This window comes from Eulemur rufifrons, chromosome 15 (assembly GCF_041146395.1).
Source record: "Eulemur rufifrons isolate Redbay chromosome 15, OSU_ERuf_1, whole genome shotgun sequence".
NCBI classification, from domain to species: domain Eukaryota; kingdom Metazoa; phylum Chordata; class Mammalia; order Primates; family Lemuridae; genus Eulemur; species Eulemur rufifrons.
The window spans coordinates 78,874,586-78,891,168 of NC_090997.1; the positions used below are offsets into that span (position 1 = coordinate 78,874,586).

Here is a 16,583-nt window from a genome sequence, read left to right on the forward strand (position 1 = left end):
TTTTCCCCTCCTTATAAGTAATTATTCTCAACTTCTAGAGAATTATATTTAGAAAAGCACATTATAAAATTAGATCTTAACAAATATGTAGCTACTAGGATGTAAAAATATTCTCTTTTAAACATCTCATAAGTTACACTGAAAGTCAAAAATAAAACTGCAAAATAGCTAGAAAAATAATAATGAAATTCAACATATCAAAATCTGAAAAGTGTGACCAAGGCTGTCCTCAGTGAAAAATGAGAGCAAGTATATAACTAGACAAGCAGTGAAATAAATTTTAGACAACCAATTTGGTGAGTTAGAAGAAGTAAAATTAACTTAAAGGAAGAAAAAGAAGAAAAAAATGAAAAAAAAATTAGGAATTAGAAAACAGTAAATAATAGACCTGATAAATTCAAGAGGTGAATCCTTGGGAATTAAAGATTAAAAATTGAAAAATTGGTAGGTTTAATCATGAAAAATAGAGCACAAATAGGCAAAGTTCTAAAGGAGATATAATTAGATATGGGAGGAAATTTAACACATAAGAAATTAATTGGCAAAACTCTATGCTAATAGATTTTAAAGCCTAAATGATATAGATAATTTTCTAGAAAAACATCAACTAAACAAAATCTATCATCAGGAGTGATTTAAAAATCTACACAGTCAAATAATTATGGAAGAAAGTAAAAAAAGTTTTCAAAAACTACAAGAAAGCATGATAATATCACAGATGATTTATTTTTCAGACCTTCAAGAAGATAATATCCATATGGCTTAGACTGCTCCAGAAGACTGGAGGGAAAAAAGGGGGAGGAGGTGAACCTCCATGTTCTATTTTGAAGCATTTGATAAAAACTTCCGGGAGCTTTAGACGAAAAGGATCTGTTATCTGCCTAAGCCTAAGTAGTCTTTGTTTAACTACTTTTTCTCTTCCTCATGAATCTAAATCTAAATCATATTTCCTCGATTCTAGAGTAATTTGTAGAATTGCATTAGAGAATTAAAGAAAGGAAAAAATTATCAAATGGTTCATTAAAAGTGTACAAAGCAAAGGGGTAACTGTGTTTATGTTATCTATACAATTATACAGTGAGGGCTTTGACCCAGAGAACTTGCATTTGAGAAAGAAAATACTGTACTCAGTTTTGATCTATCAACTCTACTAGTTTACGTTAATAGTAGACCTATATTCTTCTTAAAAACCACTAACAATATAATTCATATTTATGAGCATGAATTCAAAATACCTACTTTAAAACCTAATTTAAATATAATAATTTATTTTCATTTGAGCACATTTGATTCATTCCTGATGATTAGTTCTCAGTGGTCATGTGTCAGCCAGAGAGCAGATCATTCACAGTCTAACAGAGCATGTAGCCTTGGACCTTAGGCAGTTTAACTTTTTCATCAGGGTCACAATGACAGAAAGCTGAACAATACACACTCAATCAGATAATAAATGGCATAGTTTGGATAAGATTGCCAGCATCCCAGAGATAGAATAATTGGTTTTCCATGTGTCATCTGCCCTCCTTTGAAAAGCACATACTGAAAGTCTATGGATCAGTGATAACCTTCAATGTTTTAGGGTTGAAACTTTTGAAATTGCCAATATTCAATCTTTTATTTTTTTTTAGCTTACAAAAATGGCAGTTTAATATGGGTCAACCTAATATATAACACAGGATAATCAACTATTCTTCAAAATGAAATTGAACTGCAGCATGAAAGATTTAATTAAAGTATAACATAGGCCTTAAATCTAAGGGTTTTTCAACATCAAAATGTTCTTCAAAAGACATTTGATAGCTTCTCTTTTTAAATGTGTAAAGAAAGACAGTGAGAAAAAGAAAGAAAACTAATTGTGTGTTAAGAACCCTGATTTAAATACAGTTCTGGCTTGGACAGACTAAGTGACATTTTAAAGATGCTTTCATTTCCTTGCTTCTAATGACTAAAGTTCTATTATGTAAAGGTTAACTTTTTGGCTAAAGCTAGAAATTAAGCATTGAATTAAGTTCATCATATTCTCTATCTTCAAAGCTTATTTTCACCTTAATCACAAAGCCAATATGGTGGCTGTCTCTCTCTAACGTCTCCTCTGGCCTGCTTGAGTCTCAACTAAAATACTCTCATTTGCCATCACACACTTTGCTTCAGCAATCGTGGCCTGCCTTTGTCACATGGATAAGATGAAATTGTTGAGTTTCGCATACTGCTATTCCCATTCTCTGTATGTGTGAGCGTGCGTGTGCATGCACATATGTGTGCGTGGTAATTTTGTTCTATGCAGTTGCAGATGCAGATGCCACTGTAAAAAATCTAGAACAAGAAGCTGACCGGCTGATAGATAAACTCAAACCCATCAAGGAACTTGAGGATAACCTGAAGAAAAACATCTCTGAGATAAAGGAATTGATAAACCAAGCCCGGAAACAAGCCAATTCTGTAAGCTTTTTTTGTTTTCAGAATTATTCACTAATCACAGTTGTTGGGGCCTGACTGTATTTGTTGGATTATTCCCAGAGCAAACATCTTTCCCCAGTGTTACTTGTTGAACGATCTCTGGTTGTTTCCCTTTAACTTGAGCTATTTGGGGTAGGATGGAGGGGGGAGATTAGATTTTTTTTTCATAAATTTCAAAAGACATTTCATGAGAACAATAATCACCACTAATTGTTTTAGAATTAGGAATTCTGATATATAGTTGTTTGAATAGAGTAAGATAAATAGCAAGAATGAAAACCTAATATTATATTCTAAAAAGGCATGGATAAGAGTGCCTTGCTCTTGATAAAAATGAAAAAGACCAACTTAGTGGGGTTGTGGCAGGAATAAACAAACAAGGTTACACAGAGTAATAGCAAAGAGAAACCATTATTTTATATATATTCTCTTGTCTGAGTACAAGCAACAATAAAAATGACATTGGTTACAATTTCTACACTTTTTTACTTTGGAATAAAAATAGGAAATACCTTACTTATCTCAAATTTTTGCTTATTTACCCAATTAGAAGTTAACTAGGATAGAAGCAGAACTTTCTAGAAGGGTGGCGTGTTAATGAACCTGGACAGAACTGTTAAGTGCCAGTGTGAAACTTTAGCTGAGGAAAAAAAAAAAAAAAAAGATAATTTTCGTGTTGTCAGGGTTAAATGCAAACCCTTTTAGATACGTAAGTCTTCCATCTCAAAAATTCCGTTTTTTTGAACAACTTTAGAGCTAGGATGATCAGAAAAGCTTTTTCTTAATCCATCAATTTATATTTTTTAGTAGTAGCTGAGAATATGATGTTCGTGTGACAGTATATGCTTTTTCCTTCTTATGCACATCTACCACCTCTAAACAAGGCCAAGACAAAAAGTTCAAGGTAAACCTTGAAAAGGAATCCATGATTGACTGAAGAAAAACTTAGAAAACAACGAAAAGATCAGTGGAGATGATGTTACATAAGATCAGAGTAAAAGAAGCAGTGAAAGGGTCTGAGAAGAACCTATATCCAGCTACAATATGAAAACCATGTAGTAAGGTTAATAGGTGATCGTTATATATGTAAAACACAGGATTAAAACAACCAGATGTTACTCCAAGGTTTCGAGTTTTCTCTAAGATTTAACCAATGTAGAAAAAGCATCTTCTATGTTCAGTGCTACATTCTGTGAGGTACATAAAGATGAATGATGTAGTTCTTCCACTCACAAAGTTTATAATGTAGTAGGAAAAATAAGACGTGTTCACAAACAACTCTAAGATAATGCAGAATATTATGCCACCTTACATGAGCCATGGGGAAGTGCTTTAAAAGTTCTAGAAGGAGCAGTCACTTCTAGTATGACCACAAGATTTCCTGAAGGAAAGGATTTGAGCCAGACTTAGAAGTCACTTAGCGCTAGATAATGGGGGGCATTCTGAGAAGGGGGAATGGATGGAGCCAAGGCAGAGAAAGAAAGAAGTTTCAGTGCCAGTTTATGAAAGAGAAGTCTGGATTGCCACAAGTAATTGGTAAAGCATTAAACTTGAAAGGTCAGTGGAAGACAGATCTTGTCAGGCCTTAAATACTAACTTAAGCAGTTTCATTTAACAACAGTTGTAGCTGGGATAAACCTCACTGGTGAGGATAAGCTGAAAGTTTTTGAGAATGAAACATAGTATAATCAGAACTGTGCTTTTTAAAAAAAATAAATCTGGGCCGGGCGCAGTGGCTCATGCCTGTAATCCTAGAACTCTGGGAGGCCGAGGCCGGTGGATCGCTCGAGGTCAGGAGTTTGAGACCAGCCTGAGCAAGAGTGAGACCCCGTCTCTACTAAAAATAGAAAGAAATTATCTGGCCAGCTAAAAATATATATAGAAAAAATTAGCTGGGCATGGTGGCGCATGCCTGTAGTCCCAGCTACTCGGGAGGCTGAGGCAGGAGAATCGCTTAAGCCCAGGAGTTTGAGGTTGCTGTGAGCTAGGCTGACGCCACGGCACTCACTCTAGCCCCGGCAACAAAGCGAGACTCTGTCTCAAAAAATAAAAATAAAAATAAAAATAAATAAATAAATAAATCTGGAAATAATTTGTGGAGTAGATGAGAGAAACTAAAATGAAGGACCCAACTATAACTGTAGCAATAGGAAGTGAAAGGAAGAGAGTAATATGTCATTCCTATATTTTGCAATGTTAACTTGGTAGGAGCAATAATAGTAAATATTCTTTGTGAATCTCACATTTAGCCATACTTTCTGCCTTGGTCATCAAGTGGGGAAATCTGGACATTTTTATAATTTTTCATCATAAAGATATCTAAAAATATATCCATATAATTTTCAGTTGTGAGTGCTTTTCCCTTCCATTCAAAAAGATAAAATTCTGACATATAAGCGTGTAAAACCTGTCTCAAAGTACAAAATGAAAGAAAGGTATAAAAGTAATAATAGAAAAAGTAACCATTGTTCATGCCTTTCAAGAAAATTTCCACTTACTTTTGGAAATGGAAGTCGCAAGAAAATGCCTTATTTTTTGCAAGATGTTAGAAATACGCCAACCGCCAAAATTTTTTTTCAAGTGAGTTTTGCACTAACTGAAGTTAACATTCTGATTTGTAAGTATATTTGTAACCTGGCATGGATATTTGGATGTGATCTTAACACTTACTTAATAAGACCAAGAAATTAAAGACATTTATTTTAAAGTAGCTTTCTTTCGGTTTGTTGATTCTGAAATTGAGTGGCTGATACTCTTTTAGATGAATGACCCACTTACTGGATAAAAAATGCAATGAAAATCCAATAGAGATAATGATGGGATATTCAATAATGTTTAACTGAGTTCATGATGATTAACTGGTGAATAATGTTGTATCAGAAATGCCTTAGAGATACTTAATGATTTTTGTTTAGAAGTCTTACTAGGATTCACATTAGAAATAACAATACATCCTAAGAAAATGTGTACATTTCAGAAATTTCTCCCCTTTTACAAGAGAGAAGAGATCCTAGAGATCTCTTCCAGATAAATTTATAGATACTGTATTTTGATTTACTTGTTTTATGTTGGTTAAAAGAAACACCTATAATTGGAACTTAAAATATGAAGTATTTAAAAGGAGAGATTACTAGTTATGAATTGATTATCAACAATCTGGGCTGCCTGAATTTTTCAGGTACTGAGGGTATATTCAAAACCATAAGCCAGAAAACAGAAATCCAAGAGTGTTTTCCATATAACAGTTGAGCAATAGGTTACTGTCTTAGTCTGTTTTGTACTACTATAAAAGAACACCACAGACTAAGTAATGTATAAAGAAAAGAAATTTGTTCTAACAGTTCTGGAGGCTGGGAAGTGCAAGATCAAGGCACCAGCAGGTTAGGGCACAGTTTTTGTGCTTCCAAGATGGTACCTTGAATGCTGCATTCTCCATAGGGGAGGAATATTGTATCCTCAAGTGGCAGAAGAGCAGGAGAGAAAACCCACTCCTGTAAGCTCTTTTTATAATGCCATTAATCCATTCATGAGGGTGGATCTCATAACCTAAATAATTCCCAAAATGCCCCGCTTCCCAACACTGTTGCTTTAGGGATTAAATTTTTAACACATGAATTTTGGGGGACACATTGAAACCATAGTGGTTACTTTACAAGATTAGTTGCTGGCATATTGGGTATAATAGCATCATTTTTTTCAGAGAATCACATTTCTCAAATATGTAAAGGTTGCTATAAAGTGGATTAATTGTAACTTCTAGTGGCATTACATACTCTTAGTTTTAAAATGGCTACTCTCTTAGACTTTGAATTCTCTGATGGAGTTTCATCAGTTCAGTTGGATTTCAGTGCTGGAGCTCTGTCTTCTACTCTTTGGCAACTCACTTTTCAACACATGTAATCCCATATTATTAATATTTCTACCAGGTTGATCTAAGCAAGGACTGAAATTCATTCTGTGACCAAATGGTCACACATTCTATTATTCAGTCATTTCTTCTCTAAACAATAACTGAGGAATATTATTTGTGTTTTTTAAATAAAAATTACTTATTAGTGATTAAACTAGCCATAATATGGCCCTATGGCCAAGTCTACAAAGCATTTACAAAGTAAAGATTAAATAAACTACACATAGTCACTTTTGACTACTAATCCAGCCCCATTAGAAATTTGGACATGATTTCTTGCCAGAGATAACTCAGTCTGTAATTCCATTCTACTCATGAATTCCAGTCAGATCTTGATTTCTTGTTCTCTTTGATCCTCTCATGATGTCAATGGCACTTATAGCCTGCCTCAGATATTAAATTTACTCGGTGCCAAGGTCTTCTCTGATGACAATTTTGGTTCATGTGCTACAGTTTCCTAAAAACTCACTATATCCTACACTCTTTCCTGAGCATTAAAAATAACTGAAGAGTGCATTTTCTCTACCTGCACTCTACTATATTGTCTTTCTCTTACTTTGATTCATCCTTTTTATCTCTAATCCTTTGGATAATCCTTCATTTAGCAGCCATTCTATCATATAACACCCTTTGCCAAATCCCATTGCTTTATAGTATTAGCATCCATAGTAAAAATTGTACATTTCCTACTTCAGTTTTTCTGAAATTCATTTTGATTCACCTACCCTCAGCTCTGTACGTAGGAGGATAATTCCATGACTTGTGAAGCAAAGAACTAACTTCCTGACTGAAAAGCACTCTACCAGGATGACTATCTCCCTAGGACACAGAGCAAACATTCTGGGAACCGGAGTTGACTTGTAGTCCTGCACCACCCTTAGAGAGGAGGCAAGGACAGGGAAAGCAGTCTAAGCAGTAGGCTTCCTAGAGCGTTCCAGGCCCAGGCCACCACACACAGGCTTCCAGGAGTCACCCTCATCCTGGTGGTGGAGAAAACAGCCCCTGTTTCTTTCCAGAACACAGCTTGCTCTGTATGGAGATGCAACTTGGTTAACAGATCAGATGAGGCAACAACAGCATACAAATACATGACTTACACAGGGTCTGTAGGAGATACAGCAGGTCTGCTGTATCCCTAGCAGTTCTCAAACACATATAAATTTATCTATTTGTCAGAACCAAAAATCCTTCTTTCACTTTCTCTTTTGAATCCAACCAACTTTGCACCCAGGACATTCACGGTATACTCTTCACCACCTTTGCAAAGGGGCCACAGTGCTTACTACATTCACAGACAAATGAGACTCTTGGAGACACCTCCTGGTATCACGATACTGTGGAGACTGGTTTGGTGGCCTATCTTCTTTGGAGTCTACATAGCACTTCCATGGGGGTAACAATAATGCTAGTTGGTTTTCTTCCAAATGTGAAAACTATATGAGTAGCAAAAAATGCTAGATGAAGTGAGAAAATGGAAATTCACTGGTAGTGAATCTCAGGCAGCTGGGAATTTGAACCAGTAGCAAAGAGAAGTATTACATCTTCCCCTCTCTCTACCTCCCTCTTTGCACATTATTGATGAGCAAAGTAACAGATTCTCTCTGCGTCCAAGCAACTATATTGCTATCCTGAAAGTACCTCTTTGATGGAGATTTTCCACCAGACCCAAAGGAAATTAAATCAGATAATCAACTAGTGTTATTTGTGATTGAAGGAAGGCTCCCTAAAAGTAACTAAAAATAGATTTGAGCAGTGTCATTCTAGTCATATAGGAATTCCTTTCTTAGCAATTTATAGTAATTTTCAAGGTATTCTTCAAAAGAAAAAGGAGCTGTTAAATACATTAGAAGTGATAGCCATTGGAAATTATTTCCATTTCATTTCCTGGCAACTTAATAAAAAGGTATAATTTATTCTGAAATGTATGTTCTGAGTAGAATGATTAATAGTCTTATTGTTAGAACATCTAGAACAAAATCTATTTGTCCTCTTTCAGCTGAAAGAGCATGGGAGGGTAGGTAATTTCTTCTTGAAAACTAAAAGGAAAACGGTTTCCTACTTTAAGTGATACCAAAACTGCTGAAATTTGAATTGTAAAATTTCATTAAGAAACCTTAATGAAGATCATTCCTGTTAGCTCCATGTAAAAATCACCTTTTGAAAATGTTCCAGTATTCATAAAGGAGAAAGGTATGAAGGAAAGAATTTTTTAGTTGCGTGCTTCAAAAAATAGTAGCATGCTAATAAGACATGGAACTGTGAACAGCTCATTGTCAAAATACTCGTGGAAAACTGCTCTTCTGTGCCCTCATTAGTGACTGTAATGGCGTCTGCATATGGGCATTTAATGGTACTATTTGATGGTAGAAAAATAACTTCAAAGAAGAAATGATGATGGCTTTGTGGTTGTTTGGAAGCTACTTTAAACTTTCTGAGAGATTTAGTTTTGGTTCTTTGTACCTTGTTTTTCTTAAAGATCAAAGTATCTGTGTCTTCGGGAGGTGACTGCATTCGAACATACAAGCCAGAAATCAAGAAAGGAAGTTACAATAATATTATTGTCAATGTAAAGACAGGTGTTGCTGACAACCTCCTTTTTTATCTTGGAAGTGCCAAATTTGTAAGTCTAATGTTTGACTTTTCTTTATACTACTGTACGTGTTGTAGTTGAAGATTAATCCTAGTATTGGGGAAAATGTATCAAATCTAATAATATGGTCCCCAAATTGTCTAATGTAGACTTTCAGATTTGATAACCACAGAATCTCAACTCACAAAGTTCTGAAGTGTCAAATTAAGTTAGAAGTCAAATGAAAGGAAGAAAACTACAGTATTTAGGAACATTTGTTTTCATTGGTCAGTATACCAGCATTAATTTTGAAGTATATTTTCAGATTCAGCTGTTTAAGAGAAAAGGTTAATAGGAATAAAGCTTTTTTTTTATTTCAGCTTATTATGGGGGTACAAAAGTTCAGGTTATATATATTGCCCATGCCCCCCCATCCCCCCGAGTCTGAGCTTCAAGTGTGTCCATTCCCTAGACAGTGCACATCCCACTCATCATGTAGGTATGCACCCATCCCCTCCCCCCACCCCCATCCCCCCGAGTCAGAACTTCAAGCGTGTCCATTCCCTAGACAGTGCGCATCGCACTCATCACGTAGGTATACACCCATCCCCTCCCTCCACCCCCATCGGAGGGGATGGGGGTATACCTACGTGATGAGTGCGATGCACACTGTCTGGGGAATGGGCACGCTTGAAGTTATGAATGGGGGAGAATAAAGCTTTTATTTACTCTTCTCAAACTGAGAAATACAATGACCTTTCATGTTAATGAAATGAGAATAGCAAATTATATACTAACTTCTTACCAATGAAACTCTTCTAAGTCTTATTGAATTCATGACTCAAACTGAAATAACATAGGCTGTATCTACAAAAGCTCATCCATAAAGGTCTAATTCCATCCATCTGAACCTTTTGACTTTTCATGCATGGGGATCTTCCAAAATGAATAAGACTTCTTAACAGATCAGTCATGACATAAATCAATTTTTGCCATTCAGGTAAGGAGTTCTGGATCATTTTGAGTAAAAAGAATCATGGCTGCCCCCTCATAAATGTCAGTGTCCTTGGTAAAAACAATAGTGAACTCTGAAACCAAATATTTCCTTTTCTCTCTACCACAAGTATCAGAATAAAAAAGGCTTTTGTCTCAGAATTATATCTAACTAGAAAGAACACATATGCCTCAGCGGTGTGGACATTATTTTTTGCCTTAAAGTCATTATACAATAATAAACTGTCATTTTAATCATACATAATAATAAATCCTATGATTTCAGAAGTTTTATCATGAGATTTCACATTATTTCACACATTTGTAAATGGCACTTGTCTAAAAGTACTCTGTTGGCCTCCTTTTTCAGGGTGTTTTACATATGATATCTATTGTTTTTGTATTTCTCTGAATTTAGATTGACTTTCTGGCTATAGAAATGCGTAAAGGCAAAGTGAGCTTTCTCTGGGATGTTGGATCTGGAGTTGGACGTGTAGAGTACCCAGATTTGACTATTGATGACTCATATTGGTACCGTATTGAAGCATCAAGGTAACCAAATCAATAAAGATTAAGATAATTAAATGATAGAACTGTGAAGTAGTATATAGGAAATAGTTTATAAGTAGTTTATAAGAAAGTAGTTTATAAGAAATCTCCTATTTCCATTTCTATAAGGCAGCTGTGTATGCATGTATACATGTGTATGAATTTTATATATTATTTGTAAAAATGCATGGAAATAAGTATTTTTTCATATCTGTTAAGACCTGACAAACCTTCAAGGTATTGATCAGAGTGACCAGCCATTTCTGACACCTTCGTCTGGCGTCCAGTAGGAATTTCGGGGTTTATCTGTGTTCAGTCATGCTACCTCACCTGACAAAAAAAAAAAAAGTACTGACATTCATTCTTACAAAATACAAACCAGAGCATAAGAGCTGTTATCATTGCCCATCTTTGGTGTACACAGCTCCCCTTCTAGTCCACGTACTGACCTTCCCTGCAATCGCATGCAATATCTAAATGCTGGGATCCATATGTAATATGTCAGGTCACACTACTTAAAATGGGAAGTAATAGGGAATCGATTCATTAATTCTATCTTTGAAGCTTTAATTATCAACTTCTAGCAGCATATAGAGTGCTTGTAGAACCATTCTTGTCCTCAGTACTTCCCCTTCATTTTCTCTTCTTTGTTTTCTAATTTTCAACTTCCTATTAAACTCAAAGAAGCTAACAATTGAGAGGTATGGTTGAGGGACTACGGCTAGAGATGCAGCTGATCAGAGATGGGTAGAGAAGACGTAAAGAACTTGTAATTTCTGGCCGGGCATGGTGGCTCGTGCCTGTAATCCTAGCACTCTGGGAGGCCGAGACAGGAGGATTGCTTGAGGTCAGGAGTTTGAGACCAGCCTGAGTAAGAGCAAGACCCCGTCTCTACTAAAAATAGAAAGAAATGATCTGGACAGCTAAAAATATATATAGAAAAAAAAATTTTTTAAATAAAAAAAGAACTGGTAATTGTTGAATCTACGTGATGGATAGATAGAGTTTCATTCTGTTTATATGTGCTTAAATTTTTACATAACAAAAAGTTTAAAAGAAGGAGCTGAGCACAGTGCCATTCACCTATAGTCTCAGCTACTTGGGAGGCTGAGGCAGGATGTTCACTTGAGCCCAGGGGTTAGGGGATGTAGTGCTATGATTATACCTATGAGTAGCCACTGCAGTCCAGCCTGGGCAACATAGCAAGACCCCATATCTTAAAAAAAATGTAAAAGAAAACTAAATGAGAAGCAATATTTATAGTTCTTTTTTAAGATTTTCAGCAAGAGTCTGTGTGCATGTGAGAAAGAGAAAGCGTCCAACAGACAATGCGCTGCACGTGTGGTGGTGCTGGGGGGATTAAATACTTTACTGAGTTTAAGGACATTTATACTCACAGGTGCAATTCTTCTATCAGAAAAGATACATTCTACTAAAGAAGGTAAACCTTATTTAATAAATTCCTTCTTTTGTTGCCATGTGTTTCACTTAACACTGCACCCTGAAAGATAAAAAGATTACCAAAATGAGACAGCAGGGAGAGATATGTGACACTGAAGTTTTGTTATGACTGCTTGTCTCTGAACAGAGACCAGATTTTCATATTTAACAAGTCATGGAAATCAATCACTTTAAAAAGGAAATGAAATAAAATGATAACAGCTTTCAAAATTCTGTTAATTGAATTTAAAAGTTAACTTCTAGACAATTTACATGTACAAATCTGAGCACTAGATATTGTACTATACACATTAAGATGGTGTGTCAAACAATAAAAGACAAACAATTCCAGGAAGACTGCTTCAGCAAATTTGGATCCAAGATATTACAAAGAATTTTAGGAGAAATTATGCAGCTTTTATTATAATACAGAAGAGTGACTCATTTGGGGTCCACTTGCTGCATTAAATTAGACAAAATGCTAAATGACTTGATGTAAACTTGTTTACATTGAATGTGTTGGTAAATAGCAAATTATTATGTAAAGCAATAGGAAAAAACTTTTCCACGTAACTCATAGCAATTCCATTAGTGAATTGCTGCTCTGTCATTTCATATCAATGAACACAGACAGAATGAGGATGTGGTGCTCGCTGGTCCTGGTTGAATCTGACAGTAAATATTCAGCAAAGATCAGACTCTGGGTGTTGATTTGCGATTCAATGAATCTGGAACATTTGAAGCTAAACACCCGGTTATTGCTTACATTTTTTAAAACAAGTCTTTGCATTTTATAGCTTTCAAATCTGAAGTTACCTGAAATGTGATACATATTTCATTTCCTGTACTTTCTTCTTCTTCATTTCAACACGTACCTTCGAAGAACGGGGAGAAATGGAACTATTTCTGTGAGAGCCCTAGATGGACCCAAAGCCAGCATTGTACCCAGTACGTACCATTCAGTGTCCCCTCCAGGGTACACTATTCTAGATGTGGATGCAAATGCGATGCTGTTTGTTGGCGGCTTAACTGGGAAATTAAAGGTAATGTGTTCTTCATCCTGTTTATTTCATCTTTATAGACAACTTCTGACATGATTACTTTGGAAGAAGGCATAATAAATAAAGCCCTGCAAAATTTGACCATTTTTTTACTTAACTTGTGTTTATGAAAACATGAACTTATTCTGAGTAAGAATTTTCTTCCTTGAATATGCAATCTGGAAACAAAATATTTAAGCCTATGTGTACTTTTTAAACAATTGTAGTTTTGTCCTTATCTGTGGTATCAGTTTTTTTCTTTATATTCTTGTTGTAGTTGCCTCAAGAGCAAAGTGTTTTTTAAGTATATCTCGTATTCTGAATCAATTTATGATTTATAGATATGAAGTGCTATAAAGTTCATACTCACATCTAATTAAAAGATTTATGAATACCTTGGGAAAAATCACAGGAGCCATAAGCTTTCAAATCATGATCCGGTTTCAAAACTTTTCAAGTTGCTCTTCTCATTCTTATAGGGTAATGCACTTAATATTCATAATTGCTTCATGACGGGTTCTTGTGCATTTCAAATTGCAAAGTGCTCTCATTTTAAAGACGGTTGTGTTGATTAAATGGAATTAGGTGTTGGAAAACGACTGTGGGTGAGATGCAAGAGCACAACCAAATATAATGGATAATCCTGGGCTTGTCAGAATCACCCTGGGATGGGATTAGTCAGAAAATGCGAAAAGCCAGGGTGACCCCAAATTTATGACAACTCAATCTTCATGTAGAGTGAGGTTGTTTTATTTGCTTTGTGTACGAGATGTGACTCTAAAGTACAAGAATTGATTCCACAACTACACACTAAAGTCATCCTCACCTCTTAGAACCACATATAATATATATAGCACATAGTAATATATAGTCAAATTACCAACTTTCTCTCCTTCCCAGAAAGATAAATATAGAGGTAGCACACAGTAGTATAAAAGCTATGAATTTTGAAATCAAATCCAGGTTGCATTTTCTCCTCTACCACTTACTGAAATATGACCTTAGGAAAGTCACTTAGCCCTTTTGGGCTTCAGTTTTCTCAGCTAGAAAAAAGCGATAAAAATATCTACTTTGCTTGCATATTGTATGATACAATCATAAAGCTCTATAACATTTTTATAACCCTTACCATGTATAAGTAATGTTCTAAGTAATTTACATGAATTAACCTATTAATTTTCACCAAAAGGTATATCTTAGTCTATTCAGCCTGCTATAACAAAAATGCCATAAAACTGGGTAGCTTATACACATCTACTTCTCACGCTTCTGGAGACTAACAAGTCCAAGATCAAAGCACCGGCAGATTCAGCGTCTAGTGAGGGCCTCTTCCTCATAGAAGGCACCTTCTTGCTGTGTCCTCGCATAGTAGAAGGGATGACCAAGCTCCTTCGGGCCTCTTTTACAAGGGCACTAATCCCATTCATGAAGGCTCTGCTTCACAATCCAATCGCCTGTCAAATGCCCCATGCCCTAATACTGTCACTTTTAGGGGTAGGATTTTAACATATGAATTTGGGGCAGGGTGGGGGGAAACAAACACACAGATCATACCAAAGTAGTACTAAGATTCTCCTCATTTTATAGTTAAGGAGTTTGAGGAAGAGAAAATCTAAATGTCTTGACCAAGGTCATACAGTAATTAGTACAGAACTGGGATTTGAACACAGGTTGACAGGCACAAGAGTCTCCATTCTTATCACCTTGCTTTACTGACACAATGAATAGTGAGCTTATGAGTATAAAATATCTGACAAATGCCTAAGATATAGTAGCTGCACCTTAAATTGTACATTACACAATTATTATGCAGATGGCATTGGCACAAAGCAACTTTCTGTCAGTCTCAGAGAAAAAGAAAACATAGACAAATGAACGCTATAGAAAATCTTAAGAAATAATTTTGGCCAAGAGTTTCAGGGCTCCTGCCACACCAGAATATGAACTGAAAGCTGAAAACAAGTAACTAAATGAACTTGCTGATGAGAATTCAAATGAGCAGGAAAATATCTCAAGTGTAGCTTTTCAGGATGTGAGGAGAAGCGAAAAGCAAGTAGAATTCACAAGTAGGATAATCAACCTCTAGAAAATTAAGAGGCTCTAACTGATGACGGCGCATTCCAAGGACCACTCTCACTCGTAAATGTCAGGGGTTCTGATCAACATTCTTTCTACGTGGCTATGCAGCAATGGGAAGATGTACATGTTGATGGGTTTAACCGAAAATTACAACTACAAATTTTTAACTATTCAGTGACTATCTTCTTACATTTGTTCTAAAACCCAAACAAGTTAATCCACTGCTTTTCCCACATAGTTCAAGTAAATGTGTATTAGCTTTGGCACAGTCTCTAAAGTGATAGGCCCTGGAATATAGTAGAGTCATGCATCGCTCAGTGACAAGGATATGTTCTGAGAAACATGTTGCTGGGAAATTTCATTGTTGTGCAAACATCACAGAGTGTACACAAACAGAGAAGGTATGGCCTACTGCACACCTAGGCTATATGGTATAACCTATTGCTGTAGGCAATATCTAAACATATCTAAACATAGAAAAGGTACAGTAAAAATACAGTATAATCTGATGGGACCACTGTTATATATGCAATTGGTCGTTGTGTGGTACATGACTGTATTTATTTGTAATTTGTCAATCACAAAACAAACACAGTTGTTTAAATTACAACAAGGTTCTCTCTAGAATGGACTGGGTCATTCCCCTCCTTAGTGATGGTGGTATGTATCAAGCTAAGACCTCTCCCAGTGACAATGACACCAGGATTGGAATTCAACAGATACTTCCTGAGCCCCTGTTAGACGTGAAGCTTTGTGCTGTACCAGCAAACAACACCAACATGATCCCTTCTCTTACAAAATTGCTTTCTTTTTCTTCGTTCTCTTGAACTGGAAACCTGTTATACAGAAATGAAAAATGTAGTGCAGCATTGTCATAGGCTAATTGTTATGCATGCGTTTAAAATCTCTTTTAGTTCATCAGTATGTACCCTTTCTTCTGATCCCGGGGGAGAAATCTTAGTGTATGTGCGGCCCAGCTTTGCCCAAATTAAATGGTGTATGGTGTAGGAGCACTAGCATTTATTTTAGCATTTAACACATTTACTGCCACACTAGGAAAAAAAAAAATTTCCCTGGGGCCACAGTGTTTTATTATGAAAATAAAATAAAACCTTCAAAAACAAAATAATCCTTTCTAATTTAATGAAAAATTTGTTATTTTTTATTGTTTTCTGTGCATGAGTTATATGCAACTTGAAAAGTAGTTCTTGCAGCTCCCAAGATAAAGAAACACATGAGTTACATATGCTTTGTGAGGCCCCGGGCTCAAAACTAGTGTGAGTTAAATACAACTCACATACCAGTTAATGTGTTAAATACTTTCTCTGTGCCAGGCACTGAGCTTGATGCCATAAATAAATTGTCTAATTTTATTCCCACAATAATCCCATGTTACAGATTAAAAAAAGGAATCACAGAAAAGGAAAGTAGCTCACTAGAGGTCAGAAGCTTGGAAGTATTTATTTACTAATGGAAATAAACTGATAGAGCAAAAAATAAGCAGAATCCATTGATGCAATATTTGAGCTCTGGCTTCTGCTGATAA

At 35.7% G+C, this 16,583-nt stretch overlaps 1 protein-coding gene across 2 annotated transcripts in view; it reads left to right on the forward strand.

The window, feature by feature from the left end:
* LAMA2 (laminin subunit alpha 2) overlaps nucleotides 1-16,583 on the forward strand; it is a 568,286-nt gene that overhangs the window by 490,856 nt on the left and 60,847 nt on the right. For both annotated transcript variants that reach the window (XM_069489233.1, XM_069489235.1), the window contains exons 45-48: nucleotides 2,285-2,439; nucleotides 8,844-8,987; nucleotides 10,348-10,481; nucleotides 12,802-12,961. In XM_069489233.1, the coding sequence (XP_069345334.1) occupies nucleotides 2,285-2,439; nucleotides 8,844-8,987; nucleotides 10,348-10,481; nucleotides 12,802-12,961 (593 nt within the window). The remainder of the gene's footprint in view (nucleotides 1-2,284; nucleotides 2,440-8,843; nucleotides 8,988-10,347; nucleotides 10,482-12,801; nucleotides 12,962-16,583) is intronic.